General features: G+C 59.6%; 1 protein-coding gene across 1 annotated transcript in view; it reads left to right on the top strand.

The window, feature by feature from the left end:
- Window positions 1-13,025, top strand: part of RPS6KA2 (ribosomal protein S6 kinase A2) — a 318,780-nt gene that overhangs the window by 273,349 nt on the left and 32,406 nt on the right. The window contains 1 exon segment of the mRNA XM_021086109.1: window positions 9,272-9,336. Within this exon segment, the coding sequence (XP_020941768.1) occupies window positions 9,272-9,336 (65 nt within the window).

Raw genomic sequence — 13,025 nt, forward strand, 5'->3', positions numbered from 1 at the left:
CGAGCGTTCGGGGTGTTAGTGTGGGAAGGAAGGGGAGGAGGAGACGCCGTCCCCGCCCCTGCGGGCGTCCAGGGGGGCAGGTCCGTCCCCACGGGGAGCGAGGCAGGTCTGCACGACTGGCTGGGGAAGGTGTCTCAGCCAGAAACAGAGCGAGAGTACAAATAGCAAATGTCCAGAGCGATCCTGTTTGCGTTTTAAGAAAAGACCCCGGGAGATGAGCTAAGAGGATCGCCGGCAACACACGAGCACCTGTGAGCAGTGAGCGCGGACGGCAGGTGCCTCTCGAGCTTTTGCTTTCACCGCTTACAGGTCAGTGCTTTGAATCTTTAATCAGTAGTGCATGCTAGTTTGATGATTAAGAGCCTAGTTTTTGAAAATGTGATTTTGAGAGAAACATTCGCTATTCAGAGACTCCTGTGTGGCCTCAGAGCCGCCCAGATGGGCAGATGGCAGGGCACAGACTCTTGGGTGGTAGTTTGGGCGGGGCCCGCCTTCTTCCTCCCGACCGCCTTCTCCTTCCTCTCGGCAGATGCTAAGGAGCCTTGGTTAGGAGGCAGGGGGCTCCATGGATAGAACCCAGGAACACGCGCATCCCAGGCCCTGGCGCTGGGGAAACAGTGGGGCAAAACCGTGGCCCTCCTTCCCCTGGGGCTTCTAGGACAGAAGAGAGACAACACTAACCAGAGGGGCCTGCAGACGCCCTCGGGGACAGGAGAGGTTGAGTGGGGGAGACAGAGCTCCAGGGAGGGCCCAGAGTTTGCTGGCAGGTGGAAGAAGCCCAGCCGTGAGCCAGGAGGTGGGCAGCGGAGAGGAGCCCTGCGTGGCGCCACGGGCAGAAAAGCAGGACGTGGGGCCAGAATACCTGGACCCCAGCCCAGGCATTTGCTTGCTGTGCAGCCTTGAGCGGATGGTGGCACCTTTCTGTGCCTGGTCTCCCAACTGGTGTCACGAGGGTAATAGCAGTACCCTCTTCATAGGGTTGTTAGGAGACGTAAGAAGCTGGAAGGTGCCTGACACCTACACAGTGTGTTTGACATGTGTGTGAAAAGCAGAGGCAGCCAGTGTGCAGAGGCTGTGCACTGCGCCAGGGAAGGGTGTGTGGACCTCGGGGCCACAGTGTTCCTGCCAGTTGGGCCCGGTTCTCTCGCTGTGGCTTGGACAGAATAGAGGGGCTCTCAGAGGCACAGTAAAAAAACCAAGGATCCTGCGGGGTGTGCTTTAATGGGTCTTGTTAACCCGGCCCCTGAGATCATTGCAGGAAGGCGAGGGAATGAGGACAGGGCTGCTTGACGGTCTCTGGAGCACCCCGGCGGGTTCGCACCGGAGGCGGAACGAGACGGGACCCGTCCCAGAGAAGAGGGACGGCCCTGACCCGCCACCTGCAGAGGAGTCTCCAGAGCCACCAGTAATTCAGGCTGTGGTCGGAGCTTTTCTTCCAGTACCGAGTTTTTTTCTGGAAATCCGTTCAGGCTCCGCCTTGTCCTTCTTGAGCTCCCCAGGAGAATCCGGACTCATGCTGCATGGTGAATGCACACGCGAGCACGTGCACAGGGTACCCCCTCCCAGGGAAGCGGGCAGCCCCTCCACTGCTGACCCCTCTGCCCTGGGGTCACGCCCAGCTGTGGTCTCACCTGCCTGACCTCCCCTCAGGCACAAACCGGGTTCAGGAAGGACGTAAAGACAGCAGCATGTTTATCCACCGAAACGTGCAATTTTCAGGCACTTCCGACTCGACTCAGTGAGCGAAGGCTTTCGCCGGGGAGTCCCTCCTTTCTTTCAAATACCATTGTCTCTGGGGGAGGGCTTGTCGCAGGGACCCAGGTGAATGTGACCCGCGGGCGGGAGGGGACCTGGGTCTCTTTTCTCTTTGTTCTGGAAGAAGGAAAGAATTTTCTAAATCTATTTTTTATTTTGTCTTGGAATTTAACATCACAAAAATCATAGTTCTCCGACCCAAAACATCGTCGTGTTATTTGGCTTGTGTAGCTGATGAGAGAGAAAGATGGGTTTATCTCACAGGGGATAGGTAACGGTCAGTTACACAACACCAGCCCGGTGATGCCCACAGAAGCAGGGAAAACGGCCCGTCCGTGGCCAAAAGGTGCCCTTCCCGTCCTCCCTAAAGTGAGTGATCATAGCGCTTTCCAGGAGTTATGGTCCATCCAGCAGGAGTATTTCATATCCTAAGATGCCCAGAATCACATCAATAAGAAGTTACAGTCAGAATTATTACTCACCCACCTTGATCCAGACTGGCTACTAAATTTACTTGCCTGAGAATCTTTGGCTGTGAGTTGGAAATTGAGTAGGTTAATCTTGGTCTACACAGGCAGCGTGGTTAGAAGGCTGGGGCTTCTTCCCCTTCTGCTGCCTCGAGCCTTGTTTTTGACCCTCAGAAGCCCTCTGGCCAACTGGGGAGTTGGTCGTTATCAGAAGGCCTCCCCCGAACACCGGCCCTCACAGTACCTCCACAGCAGCCCACATCTCTGTCTCTTGACCTTCACCTGCTGGGGGGCCCTGGGCCACACTCCTGGGGGCTGCGAACCCAGCCACCCCTGGCATCACCTCCCAGCTCTCCACTGGCACCTTCCCACCAAGTCCCTGCTGGCTGCAGGCCCTCCCGGGCCCCCAAGTCCTGTGCCCCCACTGGCCCCACATCCCCACCTCTGAGTTCCCAGTGGGCCCAGTCCAGCTGGTTCCCAGCTCCAGCTGCTGTGTGTGAGTGGGCGATGCATTCAGCTGAAAGGGGGGGGGTGTGAAGAAAGAAAAGTGCCCACGAGCTGACAGTTCAGTGAATGCACAGGTATTTCTCAGGTCGGGTGGACGCTGCTGAAAGGTAGGGTGCTGGCGGGCTGTGCTGTCTGTCTGAGTTCCCTGTTCTGCTGTTGCAAAGCCCCATAGACAGGGCAGCTGGAACCAAGGAAAGGTGCCATCTCCTCCCGCCAGAGGCTGGAAGTCTGAGACGAGGTGGGGCTGGTTCCTCAGAGGCCGGGAGGGGCGTTCTGCTCCTGGCGCTTTGCCGGAGATCCTTGTGCTCCGGGGTGTGCAGACACCTCACCCCTGCCTTTCCTTCCCCTGGCGCCCTCCCCGCGCGCTGCTGTGTCCAGACGTCTGCTTGTTATGACGACCCAGTCACACTGGGGCCCACCCTGCTCCTCTGAGACCTCATCCTGACTGACTGCATCTTGCATGAGACTTGTTTCCAAGTAAGGCCTCATTCGGAGGTTCTGGGGTTCACCTCGCCACATGCACTTGAAACACCTCCAAGCGTGTGTCCATCGAGTTCGCGGCTGGAGGAGACGGCAGAGGTTCATCTGGTTGATGTCACTCGGCAGGTGACAAGACCGAGGCCTTGGTCCCCGATCACCTGCCCGAGGCGCCACAGCTGCCAGCCCAGAGCTGGCCCTTCCACCGCGTTGTCCCTGAATACACAGGGTCCTCGCCCAGAGAGACCGCATCTGAGTCTCCATCCCGCCACTAATGGCAGGTGTCCACTCTGCGGCGAGGGGCCAGTGCTGCTGGTGACTCAGGTAGATGCCCTGTGAGCCTTCTTCCCACAGCCTGGCTGCCTGGGACCCCAGTCATGTGGGGGAAGCGACCCGAACTCTCAGGTGGAAATACCCTGCCTTTCCCTGCAGACCTGAGGAGCCGGCAGCGGTGGGGGTGGGGGTGGCGGAAGGACAGACAGATGGGGGAGAAGGTGGACAGTTCCCAGCCAGGCGGCCAGTGGATGGAGGGAGGGAACGGGGCTGTTTTCTGGGCAGAGTGGAGAGATTCTACCACACTTGTCAGAAGAGGAGTCAGGGGTGTGTTTATTAGAACGTGGTGGGTACGGGGGCCTGGTAGCAGCACGTGGTTTGGGTCACGGGCCGTGTATTTCATGCAGTGCGGTCCGTTCAGTGATAAAGGCAGGTGGATCTCATATTGGCCGCTGTTGGCATGAGGAGCCAGCCCGGCAGAGCTGCCTGAGGACCCTGGGTGGCATCTCCAAGCTTGTGCGTGTGCTGGGGAGGGGGCAAGGGGCAAGGGGTTCTTGGCCTGAGAAGCATCAGATGCCAAGGCCTGGAAGCGAAGAAGAGCAGCAGTGAGAGCAGGTGTGGCCTCCAGGTGGCCGAGGGGAGGGCCGGGAGGCAGCGCAGCCTGAGCAGCCTGGGCCAGGAGGGGGCCCCTCCGCAGGATGCAGCCGGGGCGCCCGCAGTCTCGTTTCCCAGCCCATCATTCTGGTAAATCGGAGAAGACCCTCTGGGGGCTCCCTAGCCCCTCCCTGTGAGCATCTGTAGCTTTTCTAGAAAGTTCTGGGGCTCCTGGGGGAACCCAGGGCAGAGGTTAGAGGAGTGAGGCGTGCTGATGAGATATAGTGGACAGTCTGAGAACCCCGGTGCTTCTGCCCTTCCTGTGTCTGTCCCGTCCTTTCCAGAGCTGATCCCCAGAGGCTGTGCTTTCCTCATCTGGCTTCAAACACAGTCCACCCGGGTCTCCAGTCGGCTCTTCCTGGTCCTGCGGGCATTGCTGTGACCTCTTGCAATGGACCAGCCTTGGGCGGCTTGGTCAAGGCCAAGCAAACACCTCCTACCCTTCAGCCGACAGTGTCGGAGGAGATGCGAGCTATGGCCAAGCAAAGGTGTGAAATGTTAAACGAAACTTCAAGTTGACCGAAAATACTTTGAAACTATACGAGTAGTGTGTAGGTGACCTGTAAGTGGTTAAGAAGTAAAAAAGCAGACCTAGTGTTCAGATCCCGGGCAGTTAGACTGGCCTTTAAGGGCCAGGCAGAACCCTGACCCTTAAAGGTGCTGGAGTCAGAGGATTCTTTGTAACTCTAAAGCAACAACAAGGAGTTCCCGTCGTGGCACAGTGGTTAACGAATCCGACTAGGAACCTTGAGGTTGCGGGTTCGATCCTTGGCCTCACTCAGTGGGTTAAGGATCCGGCGTTGCCCTGAGCTGTGGTGTAGGTTGCAGATGTGGCTCGGATCCCACGTTGCTGTGGCTGTGGTGTAGGCCAGCAGCAACAGCTCCGATGAGACCCCTAGCCTGGGAACCTCCATATGCCGAGGGAGCAGCCCAGGAAATGGCAAAAAGACAAAAAAATAAAATAAAAATAAAAATAAAATAAAACCACAACAAGTATTTCAACAGAGTTGCAAAGGGCCCAGGGCTTAAACATTTCTCAAAGCAAACCTGCATCCCAAAGATACAAGGAAAACGCTTCTGGCAGATCCCAAAGCTCTGGGGACTGGTTTACTGAGCGTGCGGGAGCCGGTTGATGAGCAAGCCCAGGAGGAAAGGCAGGGGTCACCTTGTTAAAAGTGCGGCGAAGGGGCTGGATGTCTCTGGGGCCGGAAGAGAGCAGATTCGGGCCACAGACGCAGCGTTTTATAACCAACCGTGCACTGAAAAGACAGGTCTGAGACGCAAGACAGCCCCGCAGCCAAAGCGTAGAAAGCTGAGATGCGCGTCCAGAAGAGCGTTCAGGAACGTAGCCTGCAAGTGATTAGAACAAAAGTAATTAAATGTTCACAGGGCGAGAATGAGCACAAATTCTCGCACCTCCTGCTGCAGTGAACTTCTTACGCACTTTGCCTGGAGAGCATCCTGATGCCTCTCCGAGCTGCGTAAGTGAGGATCCAGTCCTTCCTTCCTCGGCACCTCTGTCCACAAGCACCTGCTCCTGTCGCCTCTTCTTGAGCCTCCTCCTGGGACAGTGTGAGACCCGAGGTGTCTGGTGGCGTCCCTGCGGCAGGGCAGCCGGGATGCGGAGATGAGCTCAGACTTCCGAACCCTCCGCGCCTGGACCTCTGTTCACCGCTGTTTGCCAAATGTGTTTCAACGAAAAGGGGCTGACAAGTGCGAAATGGACTCTTTGAGCGTGTTTCGGGAGAGGCTGCATAGAACTGGAATCCAGTGTAATAACCCCGTGTGCCCCAGGAAGTTGACGTGGGCTGTAGAGAACTGTGTGCGGGAGTTTCCTCTCTGTTCTGTGCGGCACCTCCCCCCAAACACATCATTGCTGAGTAATAACCAAAGTGTTAATTCACTCAGTGTTTGCTGAGGCCTCGAAGCGCGAACAGGGTACGACATCTCACTGCGGTGGAAGAAAGAAGGTGCGGAGGAAAATGTGCTGAGAAGGAACCAGGGAAACACAGCGTGTGCTGGAGCTTAGGCACAGCCGTCCTTCCTCTTCTCTCTCACTTCCTTCTGCTTCCGACAGAGCATCCTTGCAAACGGGTGTGACATCGGAGCATCCTTGCAAACGGGCGTGACATCAGAGCATCCTTGCACACGGGCGTGACATCAGAGCATCCCTGCAAACGGGCGTGACATCAGAGCATCCTTGCAAACGGGCGTGAAATGCAGAGGCTGCAAAACAGAAAGCAGCTTCTTCAAAGACACACAGCCAGTGGGCTGCTGCACAGGTGCCTGTACCTGGGCTCTGACCTGTATCCCACCTCTGACCGGCCTGCAGAGCTTCTGCCATTCACTGAAAAGAGCAGGACGAGGTCTGCGTCGGAGGCAGCGTTTCCTTTCACTCTCGTCGTCACAGCCAGGAGGCTTCCTCAGTCCAGAGCTCAGGTCTCCATCGCAGGAGGCCAGCACGCCTGTGGGCACGTGGGCACGCGCTCAGAGCATCCATTCTCGACACCTCCTCACAGCAGCTGCCGGCGCACCTGAGGAGGCCGCCAGGTGCTGGGGACGCCCAGGCTGAGCCCCCATCTCCGGACTCGGGTCCGAGGTTTCAGGGGCTTCCACGGCGCAGAGATGGACACGAACATCCAGAGGGCCCTCGGCGTGGGGTTCTCCATCAAACCTGGGGCTCCCTGCTAGTAACAACATCCAGGGGGGCGGGGTCTTCCCCGCCGGCCGGCCGGCTCTCCCTTTCTCTGCAGATGCCAACTGGGGGGTCTTAACGGTTCAGCTCTGTTCTGGCGCTGACCCCCTAGGGTTGTCTCAAGCCTCACAGGATCAGGGTTACCGGACCCCCACCTCAGGTGCCAGCCCTAAGTTGTCACTGTGCTTCTACCCACCAGCTGTAAACCCGGGCCCCCAAGACCCCTCCTCAGTCTGGACAACTCGCCAGAACAGATGGCAGAGCTCAGGGAAGCACTTCAGAGATTACAATTCGTTACAAATGATACTCTAAAAAGTCAGGTGAGAGGCCGGCGAAGGGGGTGCATAGGGCGAGGTCCAGAAGCTGCCCTCTGTCCCTTGGGGCTTGGAATGGGCCCCCTGGGTGGTTCACCAACCCCCGAGAAATTCTCCTACCCCCCGTTGTTCAGTTCTCTTGGGGGGTCCACTGTGCAGGTGTGACACCTTAAATCACAGGCTGTTCTTAGCCCCTCTCACCTCCTCGGGTCAGAGGTGACTGAAAGTCCCACCCCCTCCTCACAAGGGCGGGGGCTGTCTCTAGGGGCTTTGCCCAGGTCACCTCCTTAAGATAAGTTCAGGTGCGACTGAACCGGGCTTGTTATGAGTAACGAGAGATGCTTCACAGATGGAGCTGGTTCAGAAGCCGGGGACAAAAACCAAAAGTAGCAAAATGCTTCAATCGCTTTTGTCGCTTAGGAAATTACGAGAGTTTTGGGGGGTCTGGCTGGGAGCCGGAGACAGAGGGCCACATATATGTCTCTTATCATGACGTCACAGGTCCTCGGGTGAAAGGTCAGGATGGGATTCCAGGCCGGGGGGCAGAGGAGCACCTCAGCTAAAAGGAGCAGATCTGCCTTCCAAGCCCAGCTCTACTCCTAAACGCCGCTCCGACCTCGGGCTGTTCCCTCACCCGGGAAGTAGGAGCGCTGCTCCCGAGTGGCAGTGGAGGCGTTTAGTGGAGAGCGCCTGCGAGCTGTCTGCCTGACACCTCCCTCTGTCCTTCTGCCGTTTGCCTTTCCAAGTGGCAGTCACCAGGTCACTGGAGTCTGGTTTGGTGACAGGGCCAGGCGTCCGGGCAGGGAGCTGGCTGGGGCCTGGCCCACCTAAAGACAACCCTGAGGTCACGGGCAGCTTCCTGCCTGCTGTCCTGCCCCTGTCACTGCCTTGACCCGGGAGGGAAGGTGGGAGGGTGACCCCGTGAAACCAGGAGCCCAACAGGCTGTCTCCTGGGACCTGCTGCGTCCTGGGAGAGGGTCCCTGGCCTCTCAGGCGGGACAGTGAGGCCGGCCGGCTGGCGCCACAGTGACCACAGCAGCTCGAGGTGGCCTCACCGTCCTGCAGCTTCCTAATCACCCACAGCCTCCCAGCCTCCTGCCTTCCTCCCTGGGGGTTGAGAACCGAAGTGGGGGTCGAGTCTGCCCTGCCCCTTCCCGCGTCCGTGCTGGTCCCCAGCGCCACCTTCCCTGCCCCCGAGTCACCGAAGGAGCCTTCTCGTCCTGGAGAGGACACAGAGCTCTCAGGGCCTTGGGGTTTCGCAGATTTTGTTTTGTTTTGTTTTTTAATTAATAGACTTATTTTTAGAGCACTTTTGAGTTTACGGAAAAATTGGAAGAGGAGGCACAGCGAGCGCCCACACGCGCTGTCCCCCCTGCGTGCTCACCCCGTCCCCTGGGGCCAGCCCTCCCCGAGTGCAGCGGGCTGGTTAGAACCGGTGCAGCAGGGTGGCCCGTTGTCACGCCTCAGCGGGGTTCACCCTGGGTCGTGTGGTTATGGGCTTTGGCGAACGCGAGGTCATGTGTGTGCCTTAGCCTCGCTGCCCCGAATCCTCTGCTCCCCACGCATCCCCCTCGGGGCACAGGACAGGGATCAGGCAGAAACAACACACACGCAGCTGTGTTTGTGCACAGTGACCAGGGGAAAAGAAACATCTGTCCTTAGCAGCCCAGGGGTTTGCTGGGCAGATGCATCCCAGCTCCAGCCTTGCCCCAGGTTTTCGTCCTGCCGGAAACGGCCTCTCCAGGTCCTGGCTTGCTCCCCTTTCCCCGGAGCCCAGACCAGACTTAAAAGACTCTCTGCACTGCAGCCCTGCCGCCCTCTCCTGCTTTTTCTCATCCTTCTGGAAGGCCCGGCCACCTGCCGGCACAGATGGAGGCTGGGACGAGCCTCTGAGTCCATCCAGGTCCCCAGGCCTCCCCACACCTGCAGCAGGAAGCCGCTCACCTGTCCCCTGACCCCGGGCCTGCTGTCACAGCGCTGCAGGATTGAGCGGTGGCCTCTGTGGGCTGAGGGCCGACAGGCAGGAGAGACGGCAGCGGGGGGTCCTTTCCCTGGAGAGCATCGGGACCCCCTCTGCAGGTGCCCCCCGCGCCCCTCTCTGCTGATGCTTGTCTCTCTGCCCATGACAGGTGCTGGCCTCGACGGCGTGGAGGAGATCAAGCGTCACCCTTTCTTTGCCACCATCGACTGGAATGTAAGCTGCATGCCATGGTCCCAACTGCGCAGAAACCACGGGGGCCGGGGGTGGGGGTGTGCGGGTGGAGGGAACCAGGCAGCCACTGGGTACAAACCAGAGGGAAGTGTAGGCCCGTCACCCAGGAGGGCGGGCCCAGGGGGTCCAGACCACCCAGCCCTCCCTGCAGCCCTAGGCTCTTCCACACTCTGTCCACGAGAGGCTGGCCGGTCCCGGGGCCCCACAGCCGCCCCACCTCCCTGAGGACGGAGCAGAGGCCCAGCAAGAGGTGGGAGCTTTTGGTCTGGGGGCTCCGGGCCTCCCAGGTCTATATCGTCTCCTGCCTCTACTCAGGATCCGGCTCCCACCCTTAGCACCCTTGGAGAAGCTGTTACAGCAAATGTCATCCAGGCTGGAAATGACAGAGGGTTTTGCAACGCTTGTTAAAGACCTAAGGACCACCTCCTTCAGGGGACCGTTGTGACGCGTGGGGACCACTGCGGGGGTGGGGGTCCTGCATAGGAGCGAGATGGGACTTGACCCCCAGGACAGCCGGCAAGGGCGGGATCGGCGGACGGAACGTGATTCAGAGGAAGCCCCAGGGCGAGGGCCTTCCTGCTGAGGCTGGAGGCTGGTCGGAGCCGGGCAGGTGTCCAGGCAAGGCCGGGCTCAGGCCTGGCGCGGGGGCTCAGGGGCCTGAGGGATCTGGTCAGTTTTGAGGTCCCCAGCCTACGCTGTCAGCTGATGAACTGCAGCCCCTCCCCCGGGAGGACCCCGTGGCCAGCTCTCCCAGCCACCCGCCTCACTTCCCGAACCTCACTTCTCCCTGACCCTGGGGCCAGCCCCTGGGTGCAGCTCTGAGGGGCAGGGTCCGTGCAGGCCCCTGGCCCCTCAGCCAACCGGGGACGGGAGCGCATGCCCCAGTGGCTGGGGCTGCAGAGGAAGGCAGGCCGCCCCGACGCCGCATCCTCTGGTCCTTTCTGTTAGGTCGACAGCAGTTACATTTGGGGCTTCCTCTTCCCGAGCTTGCAGATGAACCTCAGAGGATGTGAACAGTGTCTTTGCAAAATCCAGATGTCCTTTATAACAGAGAGGGCAGTGTCCATGCCTGCCTACCCACTCCCCGCAGAGTGGGGGCCCCATGGGTTTCTGGGAGCGGGCGGCACCTTGGCTCAGGCAGAGGGACGCCCCACCCGCCCAGGTCTTACCTCTGAAGGTTTTAGCACAAGCGCCGAATCAAACCACCGTTCGCAAAGCTTCCCAACCTCGCTCCCCCCAGCGCCCAGCCCCGATCTCTGCTGGCGCCCCAGGGTGCACTCGAACTGGGAGTGTGGGGACGTTGAAACCTGGTTCTAGAACTTGCACAAGGTCCGGCCTCGTTCCAAGGAAGAGGAGAGAGAAGTCTGCAGACTCTCGGTGGCGACGGAAGATGCCTGGGAACACGGGACGGCGATGCTCGTGGGGGCTGTGCTGGGAAGGGGCTGGCAGGGGGGTATCCCGAGGGAGGAAGGGAGCCCCCATGGCCACACCCCTCAATGCCAGGGCCTGGCTGGGAGGCTGTAGGCAGGCGCTGTGGAGCCGCTCACCTGAGCCAGAGCTGGCCTGTCGCAAGGGGCCACATCAGCTTCGTGAGGTGCATGGAATTTTCACAAGGCTCAAAGGCCTGGGACACAAGCCTGCGTGCATAAGGCCCAGGTCTGCGGGAGCTCTGAGCAGGAGCCCGCGGGAGCCCGCCTTCCTCCACCATCTCAGAGCTTGGCCGAGGTGCCTGCCAGTCAGGGGAGCTCTGGCGCACGGTGGGCCTGGCTCTGTGCTCGGGGCAAAGTCCCGGATTCCTGTGCCAAAAAGGTGACTTCTGCATTATGTCAAAGCAGTCAGACGCGAATTGAGGTTGGGAAGTTCCTTTTGCGGCTTTTCGCTTTTGTTTCATTTCCTTTTTTGGTCTGCTTTTTGAGAGAGGCCCTCTGGCACATTCAGACGAGCTGGCCTCTTGTCATTTCCATGTTTGCCAGAGGACGGTCAGGCAGGGACAGGGGAACAGAGGGACCTCGTTGCGTCCCTCGCTCTCAATGAGCGTGGGGTGGGGGGGGGCGGTGCTGAAACACCACGTTTGTGCGGATTGATTTATTTAATGACTGCTTGGTGCTCGCTCATGTCAAGGTGAGCAGGTGCCCAGGATTTAGTGATGGAAAGACACAGCCGCCCGGGGGGGAAGGGGAGGATGTGGGAGGGGCTGGGAGTCTGGGGTTGGTGGATGCAAACTATGACATTTAGGATGGATCAGCAGTGAGGTCCTGCTGTGCAGCCAGGGAGTGAGATCCAGTCTCTTGGGATAGATGGTGATGGAAGAGCATTTGAGAAGAAGCGTGTGAATATATGCATATATATATACACACACGTATGACTGGGCCGCTATGCTGAGTAGTAGAAACTGACTCTACACTTTAAATCAACCATGCTTCAGTTTAAAAAGATACGTACATGACAAGAACTGTCCTCGAGCTGCTTCAAGTCCAGGGGTGGCCGCCGTGCAGGAGCGCCGTCGTCCAGCCCAGAGGGGTGTGCAGAGGGTGTCCCGTCAGACAGGCCGACGCACAGAGGTGGAGGGAGGTTGACAAGCAGAGGCGGGGACAGGGCTGGGACGAGGCGGGTTGTCCCAGCGAAGGCCTCCCGGGACTGCAGCCCCACTCCAGCGGCTCGGGCCCTTCCCAGTCACCCTGTCTGACCCCCGTCCGAGCGGGCAGCCACGCAGGGGCCGCCGCATCCTGGCCAACCTCAGCTCCGCTCCCACAGCGGGCCAGCCCAGGCCCAGGCTTTAGGACGGCATCGGCGGGTCCCGGGGGTGATGGGATCTGTTTGTCCAGATGTGCTGTTCCATTTCCAGCAGCTTAGACACCTGGAAGCCACGGTGGAAAGAGACCCACGTGCAAAAACCATTAAAACCAAGAGGCCTTCTGGCCACCCGGCAGGCGCTCAGAATGATTCGCCGACTCGGCGCCAGAGGTGGCCTCAGGATCCAGCCTGGGAAAGTTCGAGGATATGGTTTCACGTCTGCCTCCGTCTGTGACCCCAGACCAACAGCAGAAGTTGTTGGGTTTTGAAAGGAAGCGCCTGTCATCCGACACTTCTCTGGGGCTCTTGGGTTCCTGCCGGAACAGCCCGCAGACGCTCCCATGGGGGTGGCCGCCCAGCGTGACCCGCTCTGCCAGGCACCTTGACCCCCGAGCCCAGCGGTCAGCCTCGGCCAGGGGATTCTCCCTGAAGGCGCGCTCCCCGGGCGGGAGCAGTGAAGTTCCAGGTGGATCGTAGACGGGACGCCTCTGCAGCCGGTGACAGGCAGCCCGGCTGGAGCAAGACCGAGAGCACAGGATTAGCACAAACCCAAAGCAAGTCGCCCACCTGGGTCCCTGAGCCCGGAGGAGGAAGCTCTGCAGCGCAGCCAGACCCCCGCGCGGTGGGAACGGGGCTCTGTCAGCCACGACCTTCCTATAACTGTGACTGTTCGCAGCTCAGTTGCCGTCCTTTGAGCTGGAAGCCTGGGCTTGTGTTCTTCCTCTATTCCTCAACCCCTCGGGCCCCAGGCTGCATGGAGCTCGTGCACCGAGGTGGCCCACGGAGGTCTGGGTGGCCCACGGAGGTCTGGGTCCTGGGTGCTGCCAGCCGTGTTCAGTGTCTCACGGTACCTGGGCCCCTTCCCCGCCCACCTGGAA

This window comes from Sus scrofa, chromosome 1 (assembly GCF_000003025.6).
Source record: "Sus scrofa isolate TJ Tabasco breed Duroc chromosome 1, Sscrofa11.1, whole genome shotgun sequence".
NCBI classification, from domain to species: Eukaryota; Metazoa; Chordata; class Mammalia; order Artiodactyla; family Suidae; genus Sus; species Sus scrofa.